This window comes from Macaca fascicularis, chromosome 16 (genome assembly GCF_037993035.2).
Source record: "Macaca fascicularis isolate 582-1 chromosome 16, T2T-MFA8v1.1".
Classification (NCBI taxonomy): domain Eukaryota; kingdom Metazoa; phylum Chordata; class Mammalia; order Primates; family Cercopithecidae; genus Macaca; species Macaca fascicularis.
Window position 1 is genome coordinate 48806655 of NC_088390.1, and position 25596 is coordinate 48832250.

Below are 25596 nucleotides of genomic sequence, written 5' to 3' on the forward strand. Positions count from 1 at the left end.
AGGTGTGTTTTTTATTTTTATTGTCACAGGATCCCCATGGGTTGAGCAGAGGAGGTCACTGAAGTTTAGCAAGAAAAAAAAAAAAAAAAAAAAACTTACTCCATGAACTCCAGTCTGTGGGGAAGGCTAACATTGAATGGCCTGTGTTCTTTAACACAGAAATTGTAAGGAAAAGAAAGGGATGGAGGGAGCTAGGCATGGTGGCCTGTGCCTGAGATCCCAGCTACTCGAGAGGCTGAGGCAGGAGGATTGCCTGAGCCCAGGAGTTTGAGGCTGCAGTGAGCTATGGTCCTGCAAGTGCGCTCCAGCCTGGGCAACAGAAGAGAGACCTCATCTCAAACAAAACAAAACCAAACCAGAATCAAACACCCAGTCATTGTGTTGCTAGAACCTTTTTCGGTTATTTCCTTAGCCTGACCATTGGGTTCTCTTTAATGTGCACTTACCTGCTCTCTACCCTCACACATATATATATCCCCGCCTCAGCTGCCCTTTTTCTCTAACTCCTTCCCATTGCTCTGGAGAAGCCCAAGAAAGCAGTTTTGCATTTGCACACCCAGGACAGGGAACAGGGGAGGAGCCTAGGGATGCTAAGACATCCTTCTCCCTGGTGAGGCAAACTGGGAGAGCCTTTCTGAGCCTGGTCCTTGGAGGCCTGGGCCCTGCTAGTGTGGACATCAGAATTTAGGCTCCCAGCTGGACCCCTGCTTCTCTCTGCCTGGGTGTCAAGTTTCACAGGAAACAGCCAGTGCTTTGATCTTGGATGAGGCTGAGGACTCAGTGATGAGAGGACACAGAGCTCACCCCAGCCGTGTCTGCCCAGGAGATATGGAGGGCTCCTCTGCCGGGGATTGACCATCCATAGTCCTTGATCTCCCCCAGAAAGTCATAATAAAGCCCTTCCAGTTACAGTGAATCAGGGCTTATGTTCTAAAATACGTCCTGTTCAATATCATGGCCATTAACCATAATGGCTGATGAACACTTGAAATGTGATGGGATGACCAAAGAACTGCATTTTACATTTTATTTAATTTCAGGCCAGGCGCGGTGGCTCACGCCTTTAATCCCAGCACTTTGGGAGGCTGAGGCAGGCGGATTGAGGTCAGGAGTTTGAGACCAGCCTGGCCAACATGGTGAAAACCCATCTCGCCATAACAGAATGAGATTTGTTCTCAAAAAAAAAAAAAAAAAAAAAAAATTAGTAAATACATTTTAATTAATTTTAATTAAAATTAAAATTTTTATTGTCACACATGACCAGCGGCTACCTTATTAGACAGTAAGTTCTAGAAGAAGTAGGTCTCTGAGACAGCCATAGTGGCTAAATTATGATCTTTCTTTTTTTTCTGAGACAGAGTCTCACTCTGTCACCCAGGCTGGAGTGAGGTGGCACCATCTCAGCTCACTGCAACTTCTGCCTCCTGGGTTCAAGGGATTCTCTTGCCTCAGCCTCCTGAGTAGCTGGGACTAGAGGTGCCCGCCACCACGCCCAGTTGATTTTTTCTATTTCTAGTAGAGACAGGGTTTCACCGTGTTAGCCAGGTTGGTCTTGATCTCCTGACCTTGTGATCCGCCCGCCTCGGCCTCCCAAAGTGCTGGGATTACAGGCATGAGCCACCACACCCAGTCACATTATGATCTTTCAAAACTGCCTGTCTTCTTTCTAATGGGTGTACACACACAAATGCATACATGTAGAGACAAATAATACCTGGCATGTTTCAGAGAGCCCCTGGATACAACATCCTTTTGTTTAAAAATCTACTCTTTAAATATCCTTATCTCAAGTGAGGCAGAGCTGCCGCTGACCACAAATGTGCTCCACGCAAGGCTTCTCTTAGTCCTTGCATGATTGGAGATAAGTGGCTAAACCTCAGGAAACCATGCCCCTGGGAAACCTGTCTTGGCATCACAGTTCTCAGCATGCGGGGTCCTACTTGGGTGTGCCCAAGCTCCTCTGTGCTTCTCTCTTTCAAGAGGAACCTGATGGCCAGGTGCGGTGGCTCACACCTGTAATCTCAGTACTTTGGGAGGCCTAGGCAGGTGGATCACCTGAGGTCAGGAGTTCGAGACCAGCCTGGCCAACATGGCAAAATCTCGTCTCTACCAAATATGCAAAAATTTGCCAGGTGTGGTGGCGAGCACCTGTAGTCCCAGCTGCTCAGGAGGCTGAGGCAGAAGAATCACTTGAACCTGGGAGGTGGAGGTTGCAGTGAGCTGAGATCACGTCACTGCACTCCAGCCTGGGAAATAGAGCAAGATTTCATCTCAAAAAGAACCTGATGCCTGGTGGCTGGCCAGTGGGCACGCGTGTGTGAACAAGGTCCAGTCACAATGGTGTTCAGCTCACCCTGGTAGTTTTCATCTTATTCCCTATTCTGGATCCTATGGCTTGGCCTCAAATCACAGGAATTTGGGCCTTCTGCAAGAATAGGGGGGTGGGGTGCACTGGCAACTTTTTCATTCTCATTTTAGATAGGTACCATATATATATATATATATATATATATATATATATATTTTTTTTTTTTTTTTTTTTTTTTTTGAGACAGAGTCTCACTCTGTTGCCCAGGCTGGAGTACAGTGGCATGATCTCAGCTCACTGCAAGCTTCACCTCCAGGGTTCAAGCAATTTTCCTGCTTCAGCCTCCTGAGTAGCTGGGATTACAGGTGCCTGCCACCACGCCCAGCTAATTTTTGTATTTTTAGTAGAGACAGGGTTTAGCCATGTTGGCCAGGCTGGTATCGAACTCCTGACCTCAAGTGATCTGCCTGTCTTGGCCTCCCAAAGTTCTGGGATTACAGGCATAAGCCACTGTGCCCGGCCCATCATGTATTTTTGAACAAGATTTGTGGGGATACTGCAGATGTACAGAGGTATTTACCAGATGTAAATAGGGTCCTCTTATCGCTTACCCCCACTTTCCCACTACCCTGAACCTGGGAGCGTGCTCTTGTCTGTGGAGTGAATGATCCAGCCTGGCTGAGGGCCCTCTAGGACAGACTGTCCACTGATGCTCTTTTCCCAGCCTCTCCTGCCCGCTTCCTCCAGCATCTCTCTTCCCTAGTCCCCTCTTGTCCAAGGTTCCCTGATGCATGCTTTGTTTTCTAGCACACTAACCTTTTAAAATAACTGTTTCCTAGCGTATCATAACCCAAGGATTTCAAATGTCTGGAAAGTATCCCTGCAGTGCCGTCTCCCCCAGCCTTGTGGCATGCGTGACTCTGCAGGCCATCTGAACAGCCCTCATCAACAGGGGTGTCATTGTCTTCCAGCCCACTCCATGCAGATGGGGACAGAGGCCCTCTGTGCAGGCCAGGATTTCCTGTGTGCTGGCTGCCCTCTCTCTAAATAGCCCAAGTAGTGCCCTCTTCTGCCTGGTGATGGTGATTCATGATGTTGTCCTTTTTTTTTTTTTTTTTTTTTTTTTGAGACGGAGTTTCATTCTTGTTGCCCAGGCTGAAGTGCAATGGCACAATCTCGGCTCATTGCAACCTCCATCTCCTGGGTTCAAGCGATTCTCCTGCCTCAGCTTCCTGAGTAGCTAGGATTAGGCACCCGCCATCATGCCTGACTAATTTTTATATTTTTAGTAGAGATGAGGTTTCACTATGTTGGCCAGGCTGGTCTCAGAACTCCCTACCTCAGGTGATCCACCCGCCTTGGCCTCCCAAAGTTCTGGGATTACAGGCATGAGCCACTGCGCCCGGCCTGACTCATAGTGTCTTCTACAACCTGGTGCCTTATTTGTCTTTCTCTCTTGGTGGTAAAACATACTAAATGTAAAACTTACCATTGTAACCATTTTTAAGCGTATTATTCAGTGGCATTTAGTACATTCACATTATTGTGCTACCATCACCACTATCCATTTCCAGAACTTGTTTATCATCCCAAACAGAAACTCTATGCCCATTAAATAATAACTCCCCAATTCTCCCCCTTCCCTCAGTCCTTGGAAACCTCTATTCTACTTTCTGTCTCCATGAATTTACCTATTGTAGGTTCCTTATATAAGTGGAATTATACAATATTTGTACTTTTATGTTTGGCTTCTGTCACTTAGTATAATGTTTTCAAGGTTCATCCACATTGTAGCCTATGTCAGCATTTCATTCCTTTTTGTGGCTGAGTAATATTCCATTGTTCTAAGTATGTAGAGTACATTTTATTTATCCATTTATCTATTTATGGACAGTTGGGTTGTTTCTAGCTGTGGAATATTGTGAATAACGCCACTATGAACATTGGTGTACAATGACCTATTTGAGTCCTGTTTCCAATTCGTTGGGGTATATACCCATGAATGGAATCACTGGAGCATAGGGTAATTCTGTGTTTAACTTTGAGGAACCACCAAACTGTGGTTTTTCACTGTGTTTCACTATCTTTTTCACAGTGGCTGTGCCATTTCACATTACCACCAACAATGAACTTTATTTTGTTTAATATCTTATTTCAGACTGCAGAAATAATGCATATTTCTTGTAAGAACACCAAAAGGTTACAGAGGTACATGAAGCAAAGAGAAGTTGCCCCCATGCAACCCTTCCTCTTAGGTAACTGCTGCCTGAGATTTGGTGCATATCCACCCAGACGTCTTCCTGTGTGTACCCAAGTATACACATGGACATCCAGACATTTGAACAAAAATGGTATAGCGTACACATGGCCTGGCCACTTAGTTTATTTCATGCGATCCTATTTGACACTGGAAGGTGTCGGCTGCATGTGGTCATGCCCTGTGTTGTTTATTGCATATAGGGTATTGAGAGACAAGTGGGTGGTTCCCCATTTTAGATCTGCATTTATGGCTTTGCACATTTGGGCCTACCTTTCACCAGATCACAGCCTGTTTGGGGAATGTGAGCTGAGCACGCACTGGGGAGGCCCTCCAGCCCAGAGCCACCTTCCCCACCAGCCTCAGTCTTTCCCGAGTTGCTTGCCACCCCCAGTGCAGCTAAACTAAGCTGAGCTGTGAGCTTCCTTGTGAAGGAGGGCCACCCACCTGGCCTCAGCATGCAGGCAGCGCAGCCAGGCATCCCCTCCCCTCTGGGAATACCGGAGTGACTTAGAGCTGGGTGGAGAGTTGAGCAGCAGGCTGGAGTGTGTGTGTGTGTGTGTGTGTGTGTGTGTGTGTGTGTGTGTGTGTCAGTCAGAGAGAGAGAAGCCGTCGCCATTAGCCTGCTGGTCTCTAGTGGTACCGGGTGGCACTGTTCTTCGTGGTGACTTGTAGGGCCCTCGAGGCGTACAGCCCCCTCGCTCACTCAGGAAGGCCCAGTTAGGCCTGGCAAAAGGCCACCTGTAAAGCCAGGGACCAGCCGGGCTTTCTCCAGCACGTTTTTCTGCAGAGCCCCGGGCAGCTGGTGGGAGAGTACAAAGAGGCCTGGAAATTCCATACACTGCATAATCAGCCCCTGCATCTTGGCCGCTTGACTCTGTTTATTGCTTCCTGTCCCCAAAAGCCCTTTACAAAAAGAGCCGCTTTCGTGAGGGGGTGAGTTGGACCTGGTGGGTGGCCTGCCCCTGTGGTCCCAGCACGGACGGAGCAGGCAGCTTCCCTAAACAAGCCACCTCTGCTGCAGCCACCCTGCAGAGCTGAGGAAGGGTGGGAATGAGGTCGCCCCCCACCGCCCCCCTGCCACGGTAGCGAGATCCACCGCCATGCCGGGCCCCTAGGGCCATTTACTTTGTAATTGCCAAAGGACAGGGTTCTTGTTTCTCCTAATTTCCTCGAAGGCCTCAAGGTTAAGCTCTCATGAAGTGCAGGAGGGGAGCAGAGTGAAATCTTAGCCTCTTGATGACCCCTGTGAAATGGGACAGGAAGCAAGGGCCCATTCCCCGGGAACGAAGGACAGGCCTGAGCCCCAGGGCTTATGAGGCTTGCTCAAAGCCTGTTTTTTTGTTGTTTGCATTATGTTTTTAGAATCAGATTTTTCCTTGTTGACTTTTTTCCTCTGGTGACCATATTCCCTTCCTTCCCTCCCACTTCCCCAGCCTTCATCCCTCTTCTCCAGAAATCAGCCTTTCCCACCACTCCTGGTGGCTGACGTGTGACTTTTTAAGGGAACAGCTGCAGCTCTGAAAAGTTGCCCGAGACACAGTGTTTCAGGGTTGCTGGGTGCCCGTGAGGACAGTTATGGGTGTTTCCCTCGCCTAGGAGATGCGGTGGGGTTGGGGGGCCAGGACACCTGCATGGTTGGAGGAGAGGTGCCATCTTTTGGCAAGGGGGTGTAGGAAGGCAGCCTTCGTAGAGCTGGGGCTGCCCCCTGCCAGCTGGGGCGAGGGGGTGTCTTTCATCTCTCCCAGACACAGGGCTCCCACTGGGGTCTGGCTGCGCAGAGTCCCATCCTTCCCTCTGTGGCCAGCCTTGTGTCTCCTTCACTTGGTCTCCTTGACTTGGAACACCTTTGACCACAAAACCCTGATTTTTATGCCTGTTGGAAATCCTTTCTGATTTCTGTTTTTGAAACAGGGTCTCTCTCTGTTACCCAGGCTGGAGTGCAGTGGAGCCATCATAGCTCACTGTAGCCTTGAACCCTGGGCTCAAGTATTCCTCCCATCTCACCCTCCTGAATAGCCGGGACTACAGGTGCGCACCACCATGCCTGGCTAATTTTTCCTTTTGTATAGAGAAAGGTGCTCAAGCTGGTCTCAAGCTCCTGGCCTCAAGTGGTCCTCTCACCTCAGCCTCCCAAAGCACTGAGATTATATAGGTTTTCATCTACTGTGCCCAGTCTCTGATTTAAAAGACAGTGGAGATGAGTTGGCCTGTACTTTCTCTGTGGACCTGCTATATGGGGCCGTGGGTTGGCCTGCACTTTTCTGCAGGTGGCCTGTCTAAGCTGACTTCCACCTGGGACCTGTCTGTGTTTGAGCCTGTGCTTTGATTGTGCAATTCTGAGCCTGCCCCACCCTCCTAGCTCCTTCCTGAAAGTGAAATGCTACAGTCTTTGCTCAAGAACAAAGGCCTCAAGCTCAGCCCTGCATGTTAATAATTTTCAAGTGTGGTCACTTCCTCTTGCCTGGCCTGACTCACCCTGGCTGCTGCCCGTTGTGGCTGCCATGGAAATACAACTCGATGAGAGCCCAGACCAGGACAGGGAGGCCATGCTGTGGGTGGCAGTGGAGCCTGGCAAGGTGCCCTCCTGGCCTGGGACTGCTGTGGCAGAGGAAGCATGTGGTGGTGCCTCACCTGCCCAGCTCAGAGCTGAGGTGCCCCGTTGCTTTTTTACCTCCCTGCTGCCTGGCTGGCCCGCTGCACCTACACACTCAATGCAGCGGCTTCGCTCCTGCTCCTGGATGGCTGGAGGTGGGATCATTGCCAGGATGGCCTCACATGTGCCCAGGTCTCCTGGAAGACTCAGTTTCCCTCTTTGTCCCATGCAGAGGCGCAGAGGTTCATTATTGTAAGTGGGGTGACAGCGTGGTGAGGGGTTGGAGTGTGGGCTCTGGGGTGGAATCCTGACCTGGTTACTCCTGGCTGCGAGGCTTGGGGCAAGGTATTTAACTCCTCTGTACCTCAATCCCCTCCTCTGCAAAATAACAGTCCCTGCTTCATAGGATTGTTGTGAGGATGGCATGGCACCCAGGCCAGCTCTCTGCTATAGGGTTTGTACCCAGCCTGGAGCCTGGCTGAATGCAAAGGGTTTGGGGACTTTCCCGCAGCATCGTAAGCTGTTGAGTGCTGTGCACACATAAAGCACAATCATTGTGGATAGTCAGTGTGGTCAGAGTGAGAGGATGATCTCTCTTGGAATTCTCAAATGGCTAAGATCAGCAGATCCTGGCTACAGTTCACAGATGCTTCCCCTGTGGAAGCTGGGTTTTCATCCTTGCCTTTCCTGTTCATCCTTCCTCTTTAGTTATTTTGCACATGCACACAGGTTCACCATACACAAAGGTAGCATGAATCTCAATTCACCCCGTGTCCAGGCTGTGGGTCTGATAATCCCCACAACTCTACTGTTAGGGATCCACAGACCTTGAAGAATGAGGCAGTCATATGTTTGCCACCAGCAAGCAGTGTTCAAGCCCTACCTGAATGCATCATGGTCTTCTTTTTGAGACGGAGTCTTGCTCTGTTGCCCAGGCTGGAGTGCAGTGGTGTGATCTCAGCTCACTGCAACCTGCGCCTCCCGGGTTCAAGCACTGAATGCATCATGTTTTTTTTTTGTTTGTTTTTTTTGTTTTTTTTTTTTTTTGAGGTAGAGTCTCGCTCTTGTCTCCCAGGCTGGAGTGCAATGGCGCAATCTCAGCTCACTGCAACCGCTGCCTCCCTGCAACCTCTGCCTCCCGGGTTCAAGCAATTCTCCTGCCTCAGCCTCCCGAGTAGCTGGGATTACAGGTGCCTGCCACCATGCGTGGTTAATTTTTGTATTTTTAGAGATGGGGTTTAACTGTGTTTCACTGTGTTGGCCAGGCTGATCTTGAACTCCTGACCTCAGGGGGTTAGCCCGCCTCTGCCTCCCAAAGTGCTGGGATTACAGGTGTGAGCCACCACGCCTGGCCAATGCATCATGTTTTAATGATGATCATCAAAGGAGCCAAGGGACTGAGAAATGTCTAGCTGCTTCTGGAAGATTCTAGCAACTGCTGGCTGCTTTTCATGCTGTTTTCTCACATCCCTTAAGTCTGATTAAACTTGTAACCCATTTGTAGGCTGGGGCCATTTCGGCTACATCCTCTATACAGCCCAGTCCCTCATGCCCATTCTGTGCTGGGAGAGGGGGAGCACACCATTCACACCTCTCAGGTGGCTGCTTCCCTGTGACAAACAGAGTAGGTGCAAGTTTGGGCTTGTGAGGTGATTTGGCAGTGCCTTTGTTTGATGACTGTTGACTAAGCCCAGGTGTGCACACTCAATGTTTACAGAGTCCTGGTTGGCTCACGGCTGGGGCTGGAATGAAGAAAATAAATATTCAGGGGAGGGATAGGTGGCATGGACGATCCAGAAGTCATCTGTTTAGGGCCTAGAGCCAGAGGTAAGGTATTTTTGCAGGTTTCCTTAAGTCAACCAGACAGGAACTTTTTGTCATGAGTATCTACAGTGTGTGCTGGCTGCTATAGGGACCAAGCAGTCTGTGAAACTCAGTTTATATACCTGTGGACCAGCTGGGAACCTAGAGTGGACACAGAGGATGTTGGAGGTGAAAGGAGTCTTGGAGATTATTTAGTCCTACCCTCCCATTTTCCAGATGGAAACCTGGAGGCCCAGGAGGTAAAATGATTTGTCCGAGGTCACTTGGCTAATTAGTGATGGGACCAAAACTGGCATCCAGGTCCTGAACTGCATCACCTTGCAAGAGAGTGGTCCTCACACTTTCCTGTGCATGGGAATGACCCAGGGAGCTTGTTAGAAAGCAAATCCCCAGGCCATGTCCTCAGAGATTCTGATTTAATAGTGGGTTAGAGAATATGGGGAGTCTGAGGAAGGTGGTCGCCACCACCCTCTGAGATACACTGCTATAGTGCAAAGAGCATTTGACTTCTTAGACTGATGGAAAAGCTCATTGCATTTCCTGAAGCCTCATCAGTAGCAGTGAGCGGAACAGGCAGAGATGCAAACAACTTGAGAGATGGGAGCATGAGGGATTAAACCCAGGCTTTAAAATGCATTGCAAGTAACTGGTATGTCAGGAGACTTGACATGTACATGCAATTTAAATGTGGCGCAGTCCTGGACAATCTCTAGGTCACACACGACTCGGTGTATCTATCTATAAAATGGTCATGATGATGGTGGAGGGTAATAACCTACATTGTCACGAGGATTAAACGATGTGATGCATGAGAAGCACTTTGCCTAGCACTCGCTAAATGGCAGCTTCTCTGATTATGCATAATTGCTGGGGGTGGATGAGGGCAGGTTTCTGTTTAATGCCTTTACATAATGGACTTCTGCTGAGGGTTTCATTTGAAGAAAGGGGTTCTGGTTCTGTAGCTAAAGAAAGTGTACAGACCCTTCCATCCCTGGGGGACTAGGATGCAGCAGGCTGTTTCTGCAGAGGATTCATCCCAGTTTGCACCTTTCTCTGGTCCTGACCTACTCCGCCAGCCCCCACCTATATATCCCTGGAAGATTTCAATGATCAGACCAAACAGGGACTGTTTCTCTCCGTTTTCTAGAAGTAGAGATTGAGGCCCTCGGGAGGCAAAGGAGGCTGGTTATGGGACCTCTAAGAGCTCTTGTTCCCTTCCCCTGATTGTTAGATTTGGGGCCGAGGCTACCAGCCCCAGCTGGCCTGAAGTCCTTCCCTGCGCTGCCTTCTAGGAGCTGGGCCTGCAGGGAACCAGGAAGCTGGTGTCTTGGCCAGGGTGTGCCACTTCCTGGTTCTGGCCAGTTTTGCTGCCAGTCAGGTCAGCCTGACCTTACCAATGCTGTAAAATGCATTCTGGGTGCAGATGGGGGAAGAGAGGGATCCCAAGGCCTCATCTGGCCCTGCTATCGGCTTAATGAAGGGGGTGGCTTGGAGGGTGGGCTGTGGGAGGGCTGAGGGTGCTGTCAGTGCACACTAGTGAGTGCGTATAGAAGAGTGACTGTAATTTTAGCTTCAGAGTTGGGCGAAGAGGGGAGTAGTACATTGAGTGCCTGGGCTGCGTGGGATGGTTCAAGAAAAATCCTAACGCGGTGTCTGTGTCCTATGGCTGCGAGGGCCTGGGAGGAGCATGTGGCACTGTGCAAGTGAATGGGGTTGAGTGAGCTGGTGTGTGTGGCAATGAGTGGGAGCCTGTGAGCACATGCAGGCATGTGAGCTGTGTGCTGGCATGTGTTGCTGTATGTGCCCATACAAGGAGAGAGCACTGGCCAGGAGTCTCACGATCTGGGTTCGAATCCCAGTGCTGCAGCCACTGGGCTCTGTGACCTTTGGCAACATGCACCATCTGGAAGTGAGAAAATGAGGTTTCTCCTGCCTCCCTAACCGTGGCAGCTCCAGAGTATATGTGTGGGCACGTGGGTGTGCGGATGGGCCGGAGAGGGGACCTAGGCAGCTGGCATCTGGGCACTCCTGACTGTGCAAGGGGAGCTCTGCTGCTACACAGGCAGAGCAGGGGCCGAGGCCGGGCGGAGGGAGCAGTCTGTGGTTGGGGGGGGGTAGTTGGCCCAGCAGTAAGTGGCTCTAAACTATCCCATCTGCTGTCTGGGCTGGGCCCGTCTCACTCTGGGTGGAATTTCTGATGGTGCCCCGGCTGCCTGAGGCGGGTGGCCTCCCAGCCGCAGCTGCTGCCTGCTCTTCTGAAGCTCAGCCCTGGGCCAGCCACCCCTCCCTCCCAGCTTCTGTTCCTCTGCCCTGGGCCTGCATTCCTCAGCTGCCAGAGAAGGCATTTCTGAGAGGGCCACTCTGCCTGTGCTCCTGCTGCCCAGGGCCCATGGAGCCCCTCCCCTGGGGGGCAGTTCCAAGCCACCTCCTTCCCCTGGGTAGGAGTGGGCACCCTGCATTATTCCAATCACTTCTCCTACCCTTGGAAGCTTAGCTGGAGGGCAGGGTATTGGCTGCTGGCCCAGCTCCCTGCTCTTCCCTTAGGGTCCCTGAGCTCTCCCAGCCTGAGGTCGTAGAGGTCCCTGAGTAGGGAGGCCTTTACACTGCACATTCGCTCCCTTCAGGGCTGGATTCAAGGTCATATTCCCAGGCCAGACGTCTGGGCCAGACTCGAGACTCAGCCCCTTGGAACTATATGGCCTTGGGGTGCTATGGCCTGTGCTCCTAGAGTCTTACCAATAGCTGCCCCTGACTGACAGCTTCCCTTGTGGGGTGCTGTGCATGCCACCACAGTGAATCCCCTGCAGGAGCTCCATCTGAGATGGTATAGGTATCCCCATATTATAGATAAGGAAATATGCTCAGAGCAATCCTGCTTGCCCAGTAAGCTGCAGGATCAGGAGGTAAACAGAGGACTGCCCAACTCCTGACCACTCAGGCTAAAGCCCCACTCCTCACCACTCAGCTCCATGGCTTCCTACCCCAGACATAGCACCAGTAAACATCAACTTGTGGTTTCCCCTCCACCAGGAGTTTCCTGGCCAGACCCCCAGCCCTGCTGTGCCCCAACAGTCCCTCCACACCATGGTTCTACCTCTGAAACAGCTATGCTATGAGCCAGCACTTTGCCCACTCAACCCTCATTCCTTCCCTGCATCCCCAGCAGGAGGCAGGTGGGTCCCTGACCAAGGTTGGAGGGTGCCCCACGGGGGTGCGGTGACTGGAGAAAGCCTGCCTAAATGATTAGAGCAGGAAGGATTGGGTTGGGATTCTTAGGATTGAAAAGGTTTAAAGCCCTGGAGCCTCTGGGGTTTGCTTCCTTAAGATTTTTTCTACCATAATTCAGTTTTTTTTTTTTTTTTTAGACCTAGTCTTGCACTGTCGCCCAGGCTGGAGTGCAGTGGTGCAATCTCGGCTCATTGCAACCTCTGCCTCCTGGATTTGAGTGATTCTCCTGCTTCAGCCTCCCAAGTAGCTGGGATTACAGGCCCCTGCCACCACACCCAGCTAATTTTTTGTATTTTTAGTAGAGATGGGGTTTCACAACATTGGCCAGGCTGGTCTCGAACTCCTGACCTCGTGATCCACCTGCCTCAGCTTCCCAAAGTGCTGGGGTTACAGGTGTGTGAGCTACTGCACCTGGCCATAATTCAGGCTTTTAAAAATTTTGTTTTAATTAGAGAGTAAAGACATTCTAGAAAAACTTTTAATTAGAGACACTATAGGTTGGAAATTAAGCAGATCATGGACTCCGGGGCCAGACTGTTTGGATTCCAAATCTGGCTCTGCCACTGACTGTGTGACCTTGTGTAAGTTATTTAATCTCTCTGAGCCTTAGTTTTCTTTTCTGTGAAGTGGATGCATTCATTGCTGTACTGTGGGGATTCGATGAGATAATGCATGCCAAGTGTATAGAAAATGCATGCACCTAGCAAGTGCTCATAGATGTTTGCTGTAATTATTATTAAATAGTAACTTATGTCTGTTGTAGATAATAGAATATGCAAAAGACATGGCTGGGTGCGGTGGCTCACACCTGTAATCCCAGCACTTTGGGAGGCCTAGGCAGGCGGATCATCTGAGATCAGGAGTTCGAGACTAGCCTGGCCAACATGGTGAAACCCCGTCTTTACTAAAAATACAAAAAATTAGTTTGGCATGGTGGCACGTGCCTGTAGTCTCAGTTACTCTGGAGGCTGAGGCAGGAGAATCACTTGAACCTGGGAGGCAGAGGTTGAAGTGAGCTGAGATCACGCCACTGCACTCCAGCCTGGATGACAGAGAGAGACTCCATATCAAAAAAAAAAAAAAAAAGCAAAAGATATAAAAATCACTGGCAATGCTATTAATGTTCTCAGTAATCCAATAATAATAGATTATTTGCATATTTTATTTTTAAATTAATAAATGAGTATCAATCAAAATTTTAAAGGTATACAGGAATCTATAGTGGAAAAGTTTCCCTGATCTATCTCTTATGACCCAGTTCTCCCCAGGGGAAACATGTAAGTTTCTTGTGAATCCTTTCAGAGTTCATACACACACACACACACACACACACACACACACACACACACCCCATAATGCACTGTAGTAGAGTGACTATACTCATTGTTTGGTACCTTGCATTGTTCCCTTAGGTCTTGGGCTAAGGAGACATATTGAAATCCCTCATTTTTGTTTGTTATTGAATAGCATTATATATAGAGAGGAGGATGCTGATAATGTATCATATTTTCATCAGCCTGCTACTGGGTAGACTTGTAGAGTGTTTCCAGTCTTCTGCTGTTACACTTACAAGGAATATCCTTATGCACATACACAGTTGCAAACATATCATCTGTAGGTAAATTTCATAGAAGTGGAATTCCTGAATCAGTAGGTAGGTGCAAAGTGTGCCTTAGTGTGGAGGGTAGGGGCAGGGGTTGGGAGTTCTGTTTGCAGGACCCTCCTCTGCCCATCCCGAGCGCTCCTTTCTAATCATGGGTTCCTTGGCCTGGATTACCTGGGCATGTTCAGATGCTAAATTGTGGGGCATTGATTGCTGCCTATCCTGGGGGCCCAGAGGTGTCTCCTGCTGCTGTCCAGATCTCAGAACTCAGCCTGTTGGAGGGCTTCAGCCTGACTGCCTATAGGAGAAGCCCAGGGAGGAGCAGCTGACCCCTTTTCCCAAGAAGCTGGGCCTGGTCCAGTATGAGCTCATGCCTGGAGCCAGCCCAGCTTCCTTGGCCGTGCACCTGAGTTACTGGTGGCCTCCTTCCTCCAGCATGGGCCCTTTGACTTGGTAGCATGAACGCACGTGTTCCTGCCAGCCCAGTGGGGTCCCCTAGAGCTGTGGCACCTGCTGGGGGGGCAGGGGGGACAGTAACCCCCCTCATCCACTGAGGTTTGATCTCCTCCCAGGCACCTGAGTCGAATATCTTGGCTGAGCTGGTGGCTTTTGTTTATGGAGAGAGGGACTGTTGTGGAGATAGTCCCCAGCCAGCCCAGGTTGTGGTGGAAAACAGTTGGTTGCTCAGGCAACTTGACAACTTCAGTAGGGTGGGAAAAAGTGTTTGTGAGGAAACTGCCACAGTGTTGTCTTCTCCCTTGCTTCCTGGACATAAGCACCATCCCTTATACCTCCAGCGGCACCCAGGCACCCCCAGCCTCTCCAGGGGCAGCCCTGCCCTTTAGAATTCAATTTAACTCCCAGTTATTGGGTTCTTGCTGTGTGCCCACCTCTGTGCTTGGCTCTAGGGAGTATGGAATGGTGATCAAGCCCAGTGGATACAGAGCGTGAAATCTGGAATCGGACCCTCTGGGTTCAAATTTCAGCTTGGCCGCTTAGCTGTGTGACCTTGAACAAGTTACTCAACTCTTCTATGCCTCATTTTTCTACTATAAAGTGGAAACAGCAGTAGTAATATGCACCTCATAGAGCTGTAGAGAGGATGAAGAGAGTTAACATGCAATAAGGCACTTCGAGTCGTGGCTAGCATATAAGGAAGCAGGCAATAAGTGTTATCTATTCTCATTATGACTGTTATGACCATTATCTTGCTAAGATGAACCAAACAAATGACATGTTTCTCTGCTGAGGAGCCTCATCTTGGATCTTTTTCACTGGAAGGCAGTGTTGGCTTCTTGATGGTGCCTTTTGTGGCAGCCACGCCTGATATTTGGGCCTCAGGAGCAGAGATGAATGATGATATCCTTAGGACTGAGGCTCTGGGACCAATTTGTCCATGAGGGACCTCATTCACCTCCTCTGGAACCTCTTGCCCTCGTCCCTGCCCCACATCTCCCATTGGCTACAGACATGGCCACAAGTGTTGAGGCAGGAGAGAGAAAAATTAGAAAAGAAAAGGTCTTTTTTAAATCTTTTTTTTTTTTTGAGACAGAGTCTCACTCTGTTGCCCAGGATGGAGTACAGTGGTGTGACCTTGACTCACTGCAACCTCCGCCTCCTGGTTCAAGTGATTCTTGTGCCTCAGCCTCCCAAGTAGCTGGGATTACAGGTGCGCACCACCACACCAGGCTAATTTTTGTATTTTCAGTAGAGACGGGGTTTTACCATGTTGGCCAGGCTGGTCTCGAACTCCTGACCTCAGATGATCTGCCCACCTTGGCCTCTCAAAGTGCTGGGATGACAGGCATAGCCACCAAGCCTGGCCTTTCTTCTGATTTTTAAAGGTTAAAAACAAATTTTAAAGGAAGGCCCCACCCTTACAGATCTAAGTGATAGGGGTGGGGGTGACCAAGGCGTCATGCCATGCCCAGCCTGCACAGCTCATGGGGTAGCCTTTGGAAGGCAGGGGCTGCCCCTAGCCTCACCCCTGCCGGCAGCCCTGCTGGGTGGGCATAGAAACCAGGTGTCCTGTTTCTCTGGGTGACAGTGGGGCTTCTTGCTGGCAAAGAGCTTGAGGAGTCCTTTCATCAAATCCTCATGGTTTTGTTTTGTTTGTTTTGTTTTTGAGACGAAGTCTTGCTCTGTCACCCAGGCTAGAGTGCAGTGGCATGATCTTGGCTCACTGCAACCTCCACCTCCTGGGTTCAAGCAGTTCTCTGCCTCAGCCTCCCAAGTAGCTGGAATCACAGGTGCCCAGCACCATGCCTGGCTAATTTTTGTATTTTTAGTAGAGATGGTGTTTCACCATTTTGGCCAGGCTGGTCTTGAACTCCTGATCTCCTGATTCACCTGCCTTGGCCTCCCAAAGTGCTGGGATTACAGGCATGAGCCACCACACTGCCAAATTCTCATGTTTTACAGATGTAGAAGAGATCAGTGGTCCAGAGAAGTACCCAAGGTCACACAGCAGCGCATGACAGCATTGTCTGTCTCCCCTGCCCTCCTCCTCCTCCCCTAAGGTCCAGCAGTCTCTTTTCTCCAATGGCTGTGCCCGAGGGTCCTCTTTGCCCTTCCTGGCTGCCTGGGGGCGGGCACAGGTGTGGCTGCCCAGCAGCTCTGGGGGCCTCGGGAATGAGGCTGGCTTTGTTGCAGCCCCAGCAGCTGTGGCCATTTGGGTCGAGTTTCCATTAAGCCTTTTCCGAGCCTTGGGCAGGAGCAGGAGGCTCAGCGTTTAAAGGTCACCCGGCTTTTGAAGCTGCAGCGACATTAATAGCTTGGGAAGAAAACAAGCCTGTGCAGGGGCAGGAGGACAAGGCGTCTCTGTCAGGGCTGCCTGACACACACACGCACACACACACACACACACACACACGCACACACACCCTGAGAGCCTCTATCTGTCTCTTGCTCTCCTCTCCCCTTCCTTTCACCCCCTTTTGGGGCCTCTTCAGCTCTGAAGCCAAGAAGCTCAGGCAGATTTCCCTGCACCCCACCCGCTCTGAGGTGACAATTGGCCGAGGATGCAGCTGCCCCAGCCCAGCAGCCTCTGCCATTACCCACTTGAGGTTTCCGCAGGACTCAACCATGGTTACACAAGCCTCCCAGGGTCATATGACCTCATTCTGGCCCCACTGGCTTTTGCAGCCTGGATTCCTAATGAGACAGTGAGCCTGGGCTGCGTCTCCCCATACGGGAAATGAGAGCACTGGCAAGTGGGTTGTCTTGCATGCCAATTCTAATCACTTGGTCGTGGCTTGCGCAGAGGCCGTGTTGCAGAGGGTTCTGAGGTTGTGTGGGTTCTGTAGGACAGTAATACCTGGATGGATTAGTGATGTCTGCCAAGGACGAGGGCTAGAAGGTGGTGGCACATGTGCCACAGATCTCCCACCTAGGACTAAACGATTTGACAACTCTGCAGGTCTTGGGTACTAAGACCCCTGAGGCAATTGGGTGGTTCTTCTCCCTTTTAGTCAGTCCAAGTGTGGGGGTGGGGCACATTCTTGGGTTCTGAGAGAAAAGCCACTCTGGCCCTTTCCCTGGGAACTGCCCAGGCCTGAGCTCTGGGACACCACCTAGTGGCCTGGTTTGGCAGTGCCACTGGGCTGGGCCCAGATCTTAGGCAAGAAGCAAATCCCTCTGCAGGTAGGCATCATGACAATCACAGATGGACGCAGGGTCTGCTTCTTGGTGATTTTCAGAGGAGGGAGGCTGGGGTGTGCAGAGACAGAGCTGGTCTGAGGAGTCCTACCCTCCTTCCAGAAGAGTGACCTCTGGGTGGGGCACAGGAAGGTGCTGGCTGTTGGGACCTGTGGCTTCCTGTTCTAACTCCCACCTTTCAGGGTTGGGCCCTGATCCTCTTGGGGGGCAGAATGGAAGGTCAAGTCAGATCTAGGAGGGGGTTGACCTCCTGCCCCCGGTGCTGGCATTGGCTTGGAAAGGGGCAGCCTGCCATCAGCCTTGTGTCCATGTCACTGGGCTGCCTTGGCCTCAGACCCCTTGTCTCTGAAGTGAGATAATAACACATTTCCTTATATATCTTATAGGTTTGTTGTGAGGAGTAAATGAGTATGTGGGGGAGAGAGGGCTTTGGAAACTGAAAAGCCCCCCGCCCACCATTGCTGTGAGCCAGAGGAGGAAGGGAAGGGAGGGAAATGCACAGTTACTGCACTCCTCCATCTTTCCTTCCCTTCTTTACTCATTCACCTCATAAATACCTATTGACCATGCCAGGCACCGATTCGGGCACTGGGGATACCACAGTGAGTATGGCAAAGCCCCTGCCCTCATGGAGCTTACATTCTAATGGAGAAGATATCAGTGACAAATGTATAATATCCATGGTGGTCTGTTTCATGAACAGGACAGGTAAGCCTAAAGGGTTAGGAACACTGGGATGTTGGGGGGTGGACTTGCCTCTTTGGTCCCCACTCAAGGTGATGGTTGAGTAGGGACCAGAAGGAAGGGAGCTGTGTAGATATGTGGGAGCAGAACATAGCAGGTGGTGGAAAAAGTAAGTTCAGAGGCCCCTGGGTGGGAGTGTGCCTGGCTCATTGGTGGACTAGCAATGATCCAGGTAACTGCCGAGAGTGAGGCTCTCTCCGTATGTGTGCATGCATATTTGACAGCAAGGTCAAAAGGTGTCATGGGCAGGACCATGTGGGTTGGCCACAGTAAAACTCTGGGTATTCTGGGAACATGGGAACCACTGGGAGGTGTGGAGCAGAGGAAGGGCATGACCCCTGCGATGAGGGGTCTCTAGGCTGGCAAGTGGGAGGCAGGGAGCTAGGGAGGGCGTGGTAGCTGTGGAGGTGGTGAGGAGTGGCCAGATTCAGAAATCATTTGGAAGACGGGGAAGACAGGCTTTGCCATAGATTGGACACAGAGTGTAAGAGAATGAGAGCGCTCCAAGATGGCTCCAAAGGTTTTGGCCGAAGCCAGGGAGAGTTGCCATTAACAGAGATGGAGAAGGCAGGGGAGGAACAGGTTGGGGTTGGAGGGAATCCCAGGTCGGATGGATCCATGTCGTTGGAGCTGCTGTTGGGTGTCCAAGTGGAGGCAGCAGGAAGGTTGTATGAGTGTGGGGTTGAGGGGAGTGCCCACAGGAGAGGCTGGAGCACATGAGAGCCAGTGTTCAGTATGCACATGGTATTCCAAGGCGTGGGGCTGGATGAGATTGCTCAGGGAGTGAGTCTACCCCGGGAAAAGGTCCCAGGCCTGTGCCCGAAGCCACAGCAGCCTGTCTCATTGGGTGCTTATTATGCTCCAGGTACCCATGTACGTTCTATTAATACTCCTTCCAAGGAGGTGCTCTCCCTATGTCTACAAATGAGGGAGCTGAGGTTCAAAGAAATGAAACAATTTCCCCAAGTCACACAGCCTTACTAGGGTCAGAAAGTGCACCCAGGGCTCTGGCTCCCCGGCTCTCACAGCCCCCATGCAGACCGTCGCTGGCCTTGATGCGCCAGGCAGGAGGCTGGCTGGGATGACCTTGGGCAAGGCCAGATGAACTGCACTGGGGCAGCTTGCCCACCTCCGTGGGCCAAGCCGGGAGTGACTCAGGCCTTGGCTGCGTGCTCATGCTAGGAGAGGAGGTTGGCTGTTTGCCGCCCCTGCCAGGCCTGGATTCCTTTACAGGGGAGGTGGAGAGCCACTCTGATCCTGGCTCCCTGGGACCTGGAGGAGGACAGGTGTGGGGTTTCTGCTTCCCAGGCCCCAGGTCATCCACAACCATGAGTTCAGGGGAGCCTCTGAGTCAGCTTCCAAGAGGTCTGATAAGCCCAGTGGGTTGTTTGCTTCCTTTTTCAGAAGCCAGTCAGGGGTTATCTCCCTTTGTTTCCCTACCAGTGCTCAGCAGCTGGGGTTCTGAGAGGTGGTATGGTTTCTCCAAGGTCACAGATCCAGCTCTGGAGCAGAGCCAAGAGACCTTGCTACCATGCTGTCTGGGTCATGTTTCCTCTGCCGAAGTGTCCTCTGGGCTATGCCCAGTCTCCTGAACCTGGGGCACACATGGCTGAATTTCTTATGCTCCTTGGCTCATAGCCCTGTGAGCCTTACTTGGCATTTTTTGCCTCTTAGGAAGTGGGTTCCTAATTCTGGCTTCTCCACGTACTGGCTGTGTGACTTTGGGCAGTTTACCTAACCTCTCTGAAGTGGTTCCCACAGCTATGAAATGGAGGCAGCAACACCTGTCTCATGGAGTTGTAGTAAAGATTAAATGTGAAAGCACGTGGCAAAAGCTCATAAACCTGTCGCCTACTTGCCTAAATCCTTTCAGGTATTTTAAACTGCTTTTCATTTGAGCAGTGCTAGTTACAAAAGGCAGCCTGGCAGGGACAACTCTGAGCCTGCTCCCAGGCACACCACAGCCAGGGCCTCAGACTCTGCCCTGAACTTAGCCAGGGGGAGAAAGGGAAAGTGCTCTGAGAATTGGGAACCTCTATAGTCCACCTGGTTCTATAGGCAGCCTGGGAGTCTCAGACCTTATAAAGTCTTGTGGAAATGGTGCTTCTGTAAATCAAAATGTTTCCCATTACTGTTTCTGAGCCACTCTCCTCATCTACAGAACCACCCTTTAATAGAAAAGTCTAGACTTTGCCTTTACTCACTGTGTGTCCTCAGGCAACTCCCTCCTAGACTTGGGTCTCAGGCTCTTCACCTGTAATGTGAGGCGGGGTGTGGGCCTGGGCTGGAGTTGTCAGTCCTTTACATTTTGTGGTCCCCACAAGGATGCTTTCAATGCTTTGCACCTGGGCCAAATGGAAGCGGCTGCATGAGCTGCTGTGTCTCCAGTTGCCCAGGCCAGCCCAGCCTCCCCCGGGGCCGTGAGGATCGATATTTCCTTCTAGAGGCCTGAAAGAGTTCCAGGGATTGACATCCAGGTGCTGGGGAAAACTCCCCTAGAATTTCCCTACCCCATCCCCCTGCGGGGGCAGCTTGGCCAGTTTACCCACTGCTCCTGGCTCTCTACCAGCCTCCTGGGGCAGTGATAACTCGAATGCCACCTTCTAGGCAGTGTGCTGAGGATTATCTTATTTCATTCCCATTGAAACCCCCTAAGGGGTGCATCGAGATGAGGACATAGGGCCATGGAGAGGATGGGAGACTTGCCTGAGGCCCCACAGCTGGGGAGTGCGGAGGGGGACCTGCAGCCCTGTCTGAACCGGTGCGTGCTTCCTATAAGTGGCTTCTGGAGCTTCTCAACACTCAGAGAGGCCCAGAACCCGAGGGAGCTGTCCAGAGGGCTGCTAATGGGGACAATGTAGGTCTTGCCATCTTCCTTCTTCCTCCCCTGGGGATGGCCCAGGTCATCTTTCTCTGAGAGATTGCCTTTGGCAGAGTGAGAGCCGGGTCCCTGCATCTCTCTTAGTAAATTACCGGAGGGGCAGGGAGATGATTGATGGCTTTACTCCAGAAGGCCTTACACAAGTCACTGACCCCTGTGTGTGATGACACTAGGGCAGCAGACAGTAGCCCAAGGCATCAGCTTCTGGGGCCTCCTGGCCCTGAGGTCTGTGTTAGAGACTTGAGGGCAGGTTCCCAGAGCCCAGGACAAAGGCGGTTGTCAGGGTGGAGCCCTGCCTCGGAGGGCATTTTGGCTGAGGCGAAGCTGCATACTCTTCTGTAGGAGATGTGGGTGTGGGGGTGTTGGGGTGTCTAAAGCCAGCTATGGGAAACCATGTCATACTTGGCTACCTTCCTGTGTTCCTTCTCACAGCAAAACTCTCTTGGACTGATCATTTGAGGTGTCTCCTTGTGAAATGGCTTTGGCCCCTCTGGGCTCTGACTTGCTCATGTGGGAAGAGATGGGATAGAGGGAGTTAGATAATAAATCATGCTTCACTCAGTCAACAGAATACTATTCAGACACTAAAAATGATGGCGTAGCCCTACATATTCTGACATGGGAAGATGGCCACAATATCTTATGTGGAAAACACTAGTTGCATAGAATTTATGGTTTGATTACATTAGTAAAATAAATTCATTTATGGTGGTATATGCAAAGAAAAAATAATGCCAGGCGCAGTGGCTCATGCCTGTAATCCCAGCACTTTGGGAGGCCGAGGCAGGTGGATCACTTGAGGCCAGGAGGTTGAGACCAGCGTGGCCAACATGGTGAAACCCCATCTCCATTAAAAATACAAAAATTAGCCCCAGGCGTGGTGGCACATGCCTGTAGTCCCAGCTACTCAGGAGGCTGAGGTGGGAGAATTGCTTGAACCTTGAAGGTGGAGGTTGCGGTGAGCCAAGATCGCGCCACTGCACTCCGGCCTGGGCTGGAGCCAGACTCCATCTCAAAAAAAAAAAGAAAAAATGAAAAATTGAGATGTAGACACACCGGAGTGTGAGCAGGTTTTCTCAGGGTTTTGATGTGCTTACAAAAACATCTTGGCCAGGCGTTGAGGCTCATGCCTGTAATCCCAGCACTTTGGGAGACCAAGGTGGGCAGATCACCTCAGGTCAGGAGTTTGAGAACAGCCTGACCAACATGGCAAAACCCCATCTCTATTAAAAATACACACACACACACACACACACACACAAAAGGCTGGGTGTGGTGGCGTGCACTTGTAGTCCTAGCTACTTGAGAGTTTGAGACAGGAGAATTTCTTGAACCTGGGAGGCAGAGGTTGCAATGAACCAAGATTGCACCACTGCAGTCCAGCCTGGGCAACAAAGGGAGACTAAAAAAAAAAAAAAAAAAAGGAATATTTCTATATTAGCTGTTAAGATTGTGACTCCAAGTCCTAGAAAAGTGAAAACAGGTTTGCACCTGTTTCATCAAACTCAAGAATATTATTTGATGGAATGGTCTCTTAAAATCTGCCACTTTTCTACAATTAATGAAATTACTGTAAGGCTTGGAGTAGGCATGAAAAAGTCAGAGGTGGTGTTTTTAGGCACACTCCCTTCCCAGTGGTCTGTGCTAACAGAAATGCAACCTTGGCGGTGGTTTACATGCGTAGGTTTGAGTGGGCCAGGCAGTTTTCTGTGGCAGATTTAGGTCCCTCATTGTGCTTGCTATTCAGTTCCACCCATACATGTTGTCAGGACACTGTGCTGACCCTGGGGGCTGAGGGACACACATTGGCTGGGGCAGGGGAACTGGGCGTGGTGGGGATAATAACAGAATTTATGATGTATATGGTTTCTCAAGACAACTTTGAGAAAAAAACTTCTGGGATTTTAAAAAATATTTAGGGACACTGAGTGTTCCACAAGAACAAACATGTCTGTGATATAAATAAAACATGTCGGCCTGACATTGGGGTGAGGATAATGAATTCCAGGAGTTGACAATGGCCTTGCATCTCTCTGCATCTCTCTGTTGGGCTGGTGCTTCTCAGGGGAGCGGACTGAGTCTTAGAGCCTGACATGAGTTTACCAAGAGTGGGAAATGGGCCTCCCCATCAGCCCCAGGCTCTGCAAGGATGGAGCTCTGTTTCCTCTCTCAGGCCAGAAGCTCCCGGTGACACTGGAGGGTCCCGTTTCTCATCACTGCTGTCCCTGGGGTTTGGTGGAGCTCTGCACAAGATGCCTGCCCTGGTGGTGGGACCACGACGTTGGGGCAGTGATGTGAGAAGATGAGAACAGGAACTAGAGATCAGAGAGGCAGGACATCTTTAAGAGCCCCTCCTGCCTCAGTCAGCTCTTCAGGGGTCCTTGGCAGTAAGTGTAATGGTAGAGACCAGTGGCTTGGGGGCCATATGTCCCAGATTCAAATCCTGACTCCTCCACTAACTCAGCATCTATACCTCACTTTTTCCATCTGCAGCATGGGGATACTAGTACCTACCTTACAGTATACTGTCATGAGTTGGCCCCCATAGAACGCTTAGGATGGTACCTGGGTCGGAGGAAGCTCTTGCTAACTGATAGCTGTCCTGTGCTAGTAAAGAACTGCAGGGATTTCATTATTGAAGCTGGGGAGAAAGCAGGAGGAAGAAGCAAGTCTCCCTTGAGCATGGTAGGGGTCGCGCCTCCCTGCCCTCATTTCTTAATAGCCCTTGGCCTGAGCTCATGTTTTGCTAGTCTCGGCCCTGACTCCATTTCCCTCGGTTTCAGGTGGGACCATCCGTGAAGCTGGTGCCAGGATGCCCCGGGGGTGTGGATGACCGGCCGCCCAGCCCCAGCACGGCCCGGTCCCGCATGCCACCGCCCCGCGAGGACCACTATCCGAGGGCCGCCTGGGGCCCCGCGCGCCCGTAGTCTCCTAACCCGGAGCCCTCGGCAGCCCATTCCTGCCTGGCCACCCGGGGCGGAGGAGGCGCTGGAGTGAGCTGCCCGAGGCCGCAGAGCAAGCAAGCGGCTGACCGCGGAAAGACCCCGGGGAAGGGGCTTTGCTGCCGGCTAGAAACATTTTCTCCAAGCGGCTCCGCAAAATGACCAGCCTGTTCCGCCGGAGCAGCAGCGGCAGCGGCGGGGGTGGCACAGCCGGGGCGCGCGGGGGCGGGGGAGGCGCGGCCTCCCCCCAGGAGCTCAACAACAGCCGGCCGGCCCGCCAGGTGCGCCGCCTGGAGTTCAACCAGGCCATGGATGACTTCAAGACCATGTTCCCCAACATGGATTACGACATCATCGAATGCGTGCTGCGCGCCAACAGCGGTGCTGTGGACGCCACCATCGACCAGCTGCTGCAGATGAACTTGGAGGGCGGTGGCGGCGGCGGTGGCGGCGGTGTCTATGAGGACAGCTCCGACTCGGAGGACAGCATCCCTCCGGAGGTAGGGGCGCGGCCCAGGTAATTCCAACCACCGTTGGAACCTCTAAGAAGACCTGGGTTACTCCGCTGTCTAGGTTCTAATTAGCAAGCAGCCTTACTTCCCCTAGGGAAAAGTACCATCCGTCGTCAGTGACCTTATTTTATGGGCAGAAATCTGGCGTGTGAGACGTGGCACTAGACCCTGAGTCAGGAGGCATCACAATCAAGGTGCTTGTTACAAATGCAGGTGCCTGGGCCCCACCCCAACATACTGAACTCCACTTCCAGGCCTAGAGTTCGCTAGTGGCCAAGTTAGACCAGGTTTCTGCCTCCTGGAGCTCAGAGTCCAGTGTGGACTAGGAGCGGGAGTCCCGTACTGACAGCCAGAGTAAGTGCTCGATGGAGACGGGGAAGCAGCAGAAAGGGGTGGCTTCCCAGAGGAAGCGATGGCTAAGCCCAAACCCTAAGCGGAGACCCAAAGGAAGAGTGAAGCCGGGGGAAGGGTGTGTAGGCAAAGGGAACAGCTTGTGCAGAGGCTGGGAGGTGAAATAGTGTCTGACTGGCTAGGGAACTGGCAGCAGGACCATCTGTCAGGGTCCTAGAGTGAGAGGAGATCAGTGAGGTTGACAAAGCCCTGATGCTGAGAAAAAAGAGTGTGGCTGTATCCTGGGAGCATAGCCATGGAAAGGTAGTGAGGAATCAGACTTGCCAGTTAAATCCCTCTGACTGTGGCCTGATGGAAGCAGTAGTGAGCCATAGCCAAGCAGTCTCTCCAGGGAGGTGACTGGAGAGAGGGGACCTGCGTACTGCATCAGTACCCATCTGCTGGAGGTAGTGAGTCCCTCCCAGTCCCACCCGAGTTCAGTGGACATCTGGCCTCCTAGTATCAGCAGAGCCTGAGGTGCTTGGTGCAGAAGGGTGAGGCACACAGAGCCTGTTAATCAGAGGGGTGCTGTCCACAGGGCCATCTGGGACTTGCAGCCATGGACAAGACCAGGACCCAGATCAGGTGGGATTTAACTCCACTCTTTATTGAGTCCCGACCCATGCCAGGCATCATCCTAAGTGCTTTAGATGT

General features: G+C 51.5%; 1 protein-coding gene across 8 annotated transcripts in view; it reads left to right on the plus strand.

The window, feature by feature from the left end:
• CUEDC1 (CUE domain containing 1) overlaps positions 1-25596 on the plus strand; it is a 94302-nt gene that overhangs the window by 46230 nt on the left and 22476 nt on the right. For 7 of the 8 annotated variants that reach the window (XR_012425601.1, XR_012425600.1, XM_074019211.1 and 4 more), the window contains exon 2: positions 23882-24540. Coding sequence is in view for 5 of the 8 variants with exons in the window: in XM_015438342.4 (XP_015293828.3) it covers positions 24199-24540 (342 nt within the window). In the remaining 3 variants the exon portion in view is untranslated. Of the gene's footprint in view, positions 1-7036; positions 7414-23881; positions 24541-25596 lie in introns of those variants that run through there. The other variant, XM_065531299.2, reaches the window with a different exon arrangement.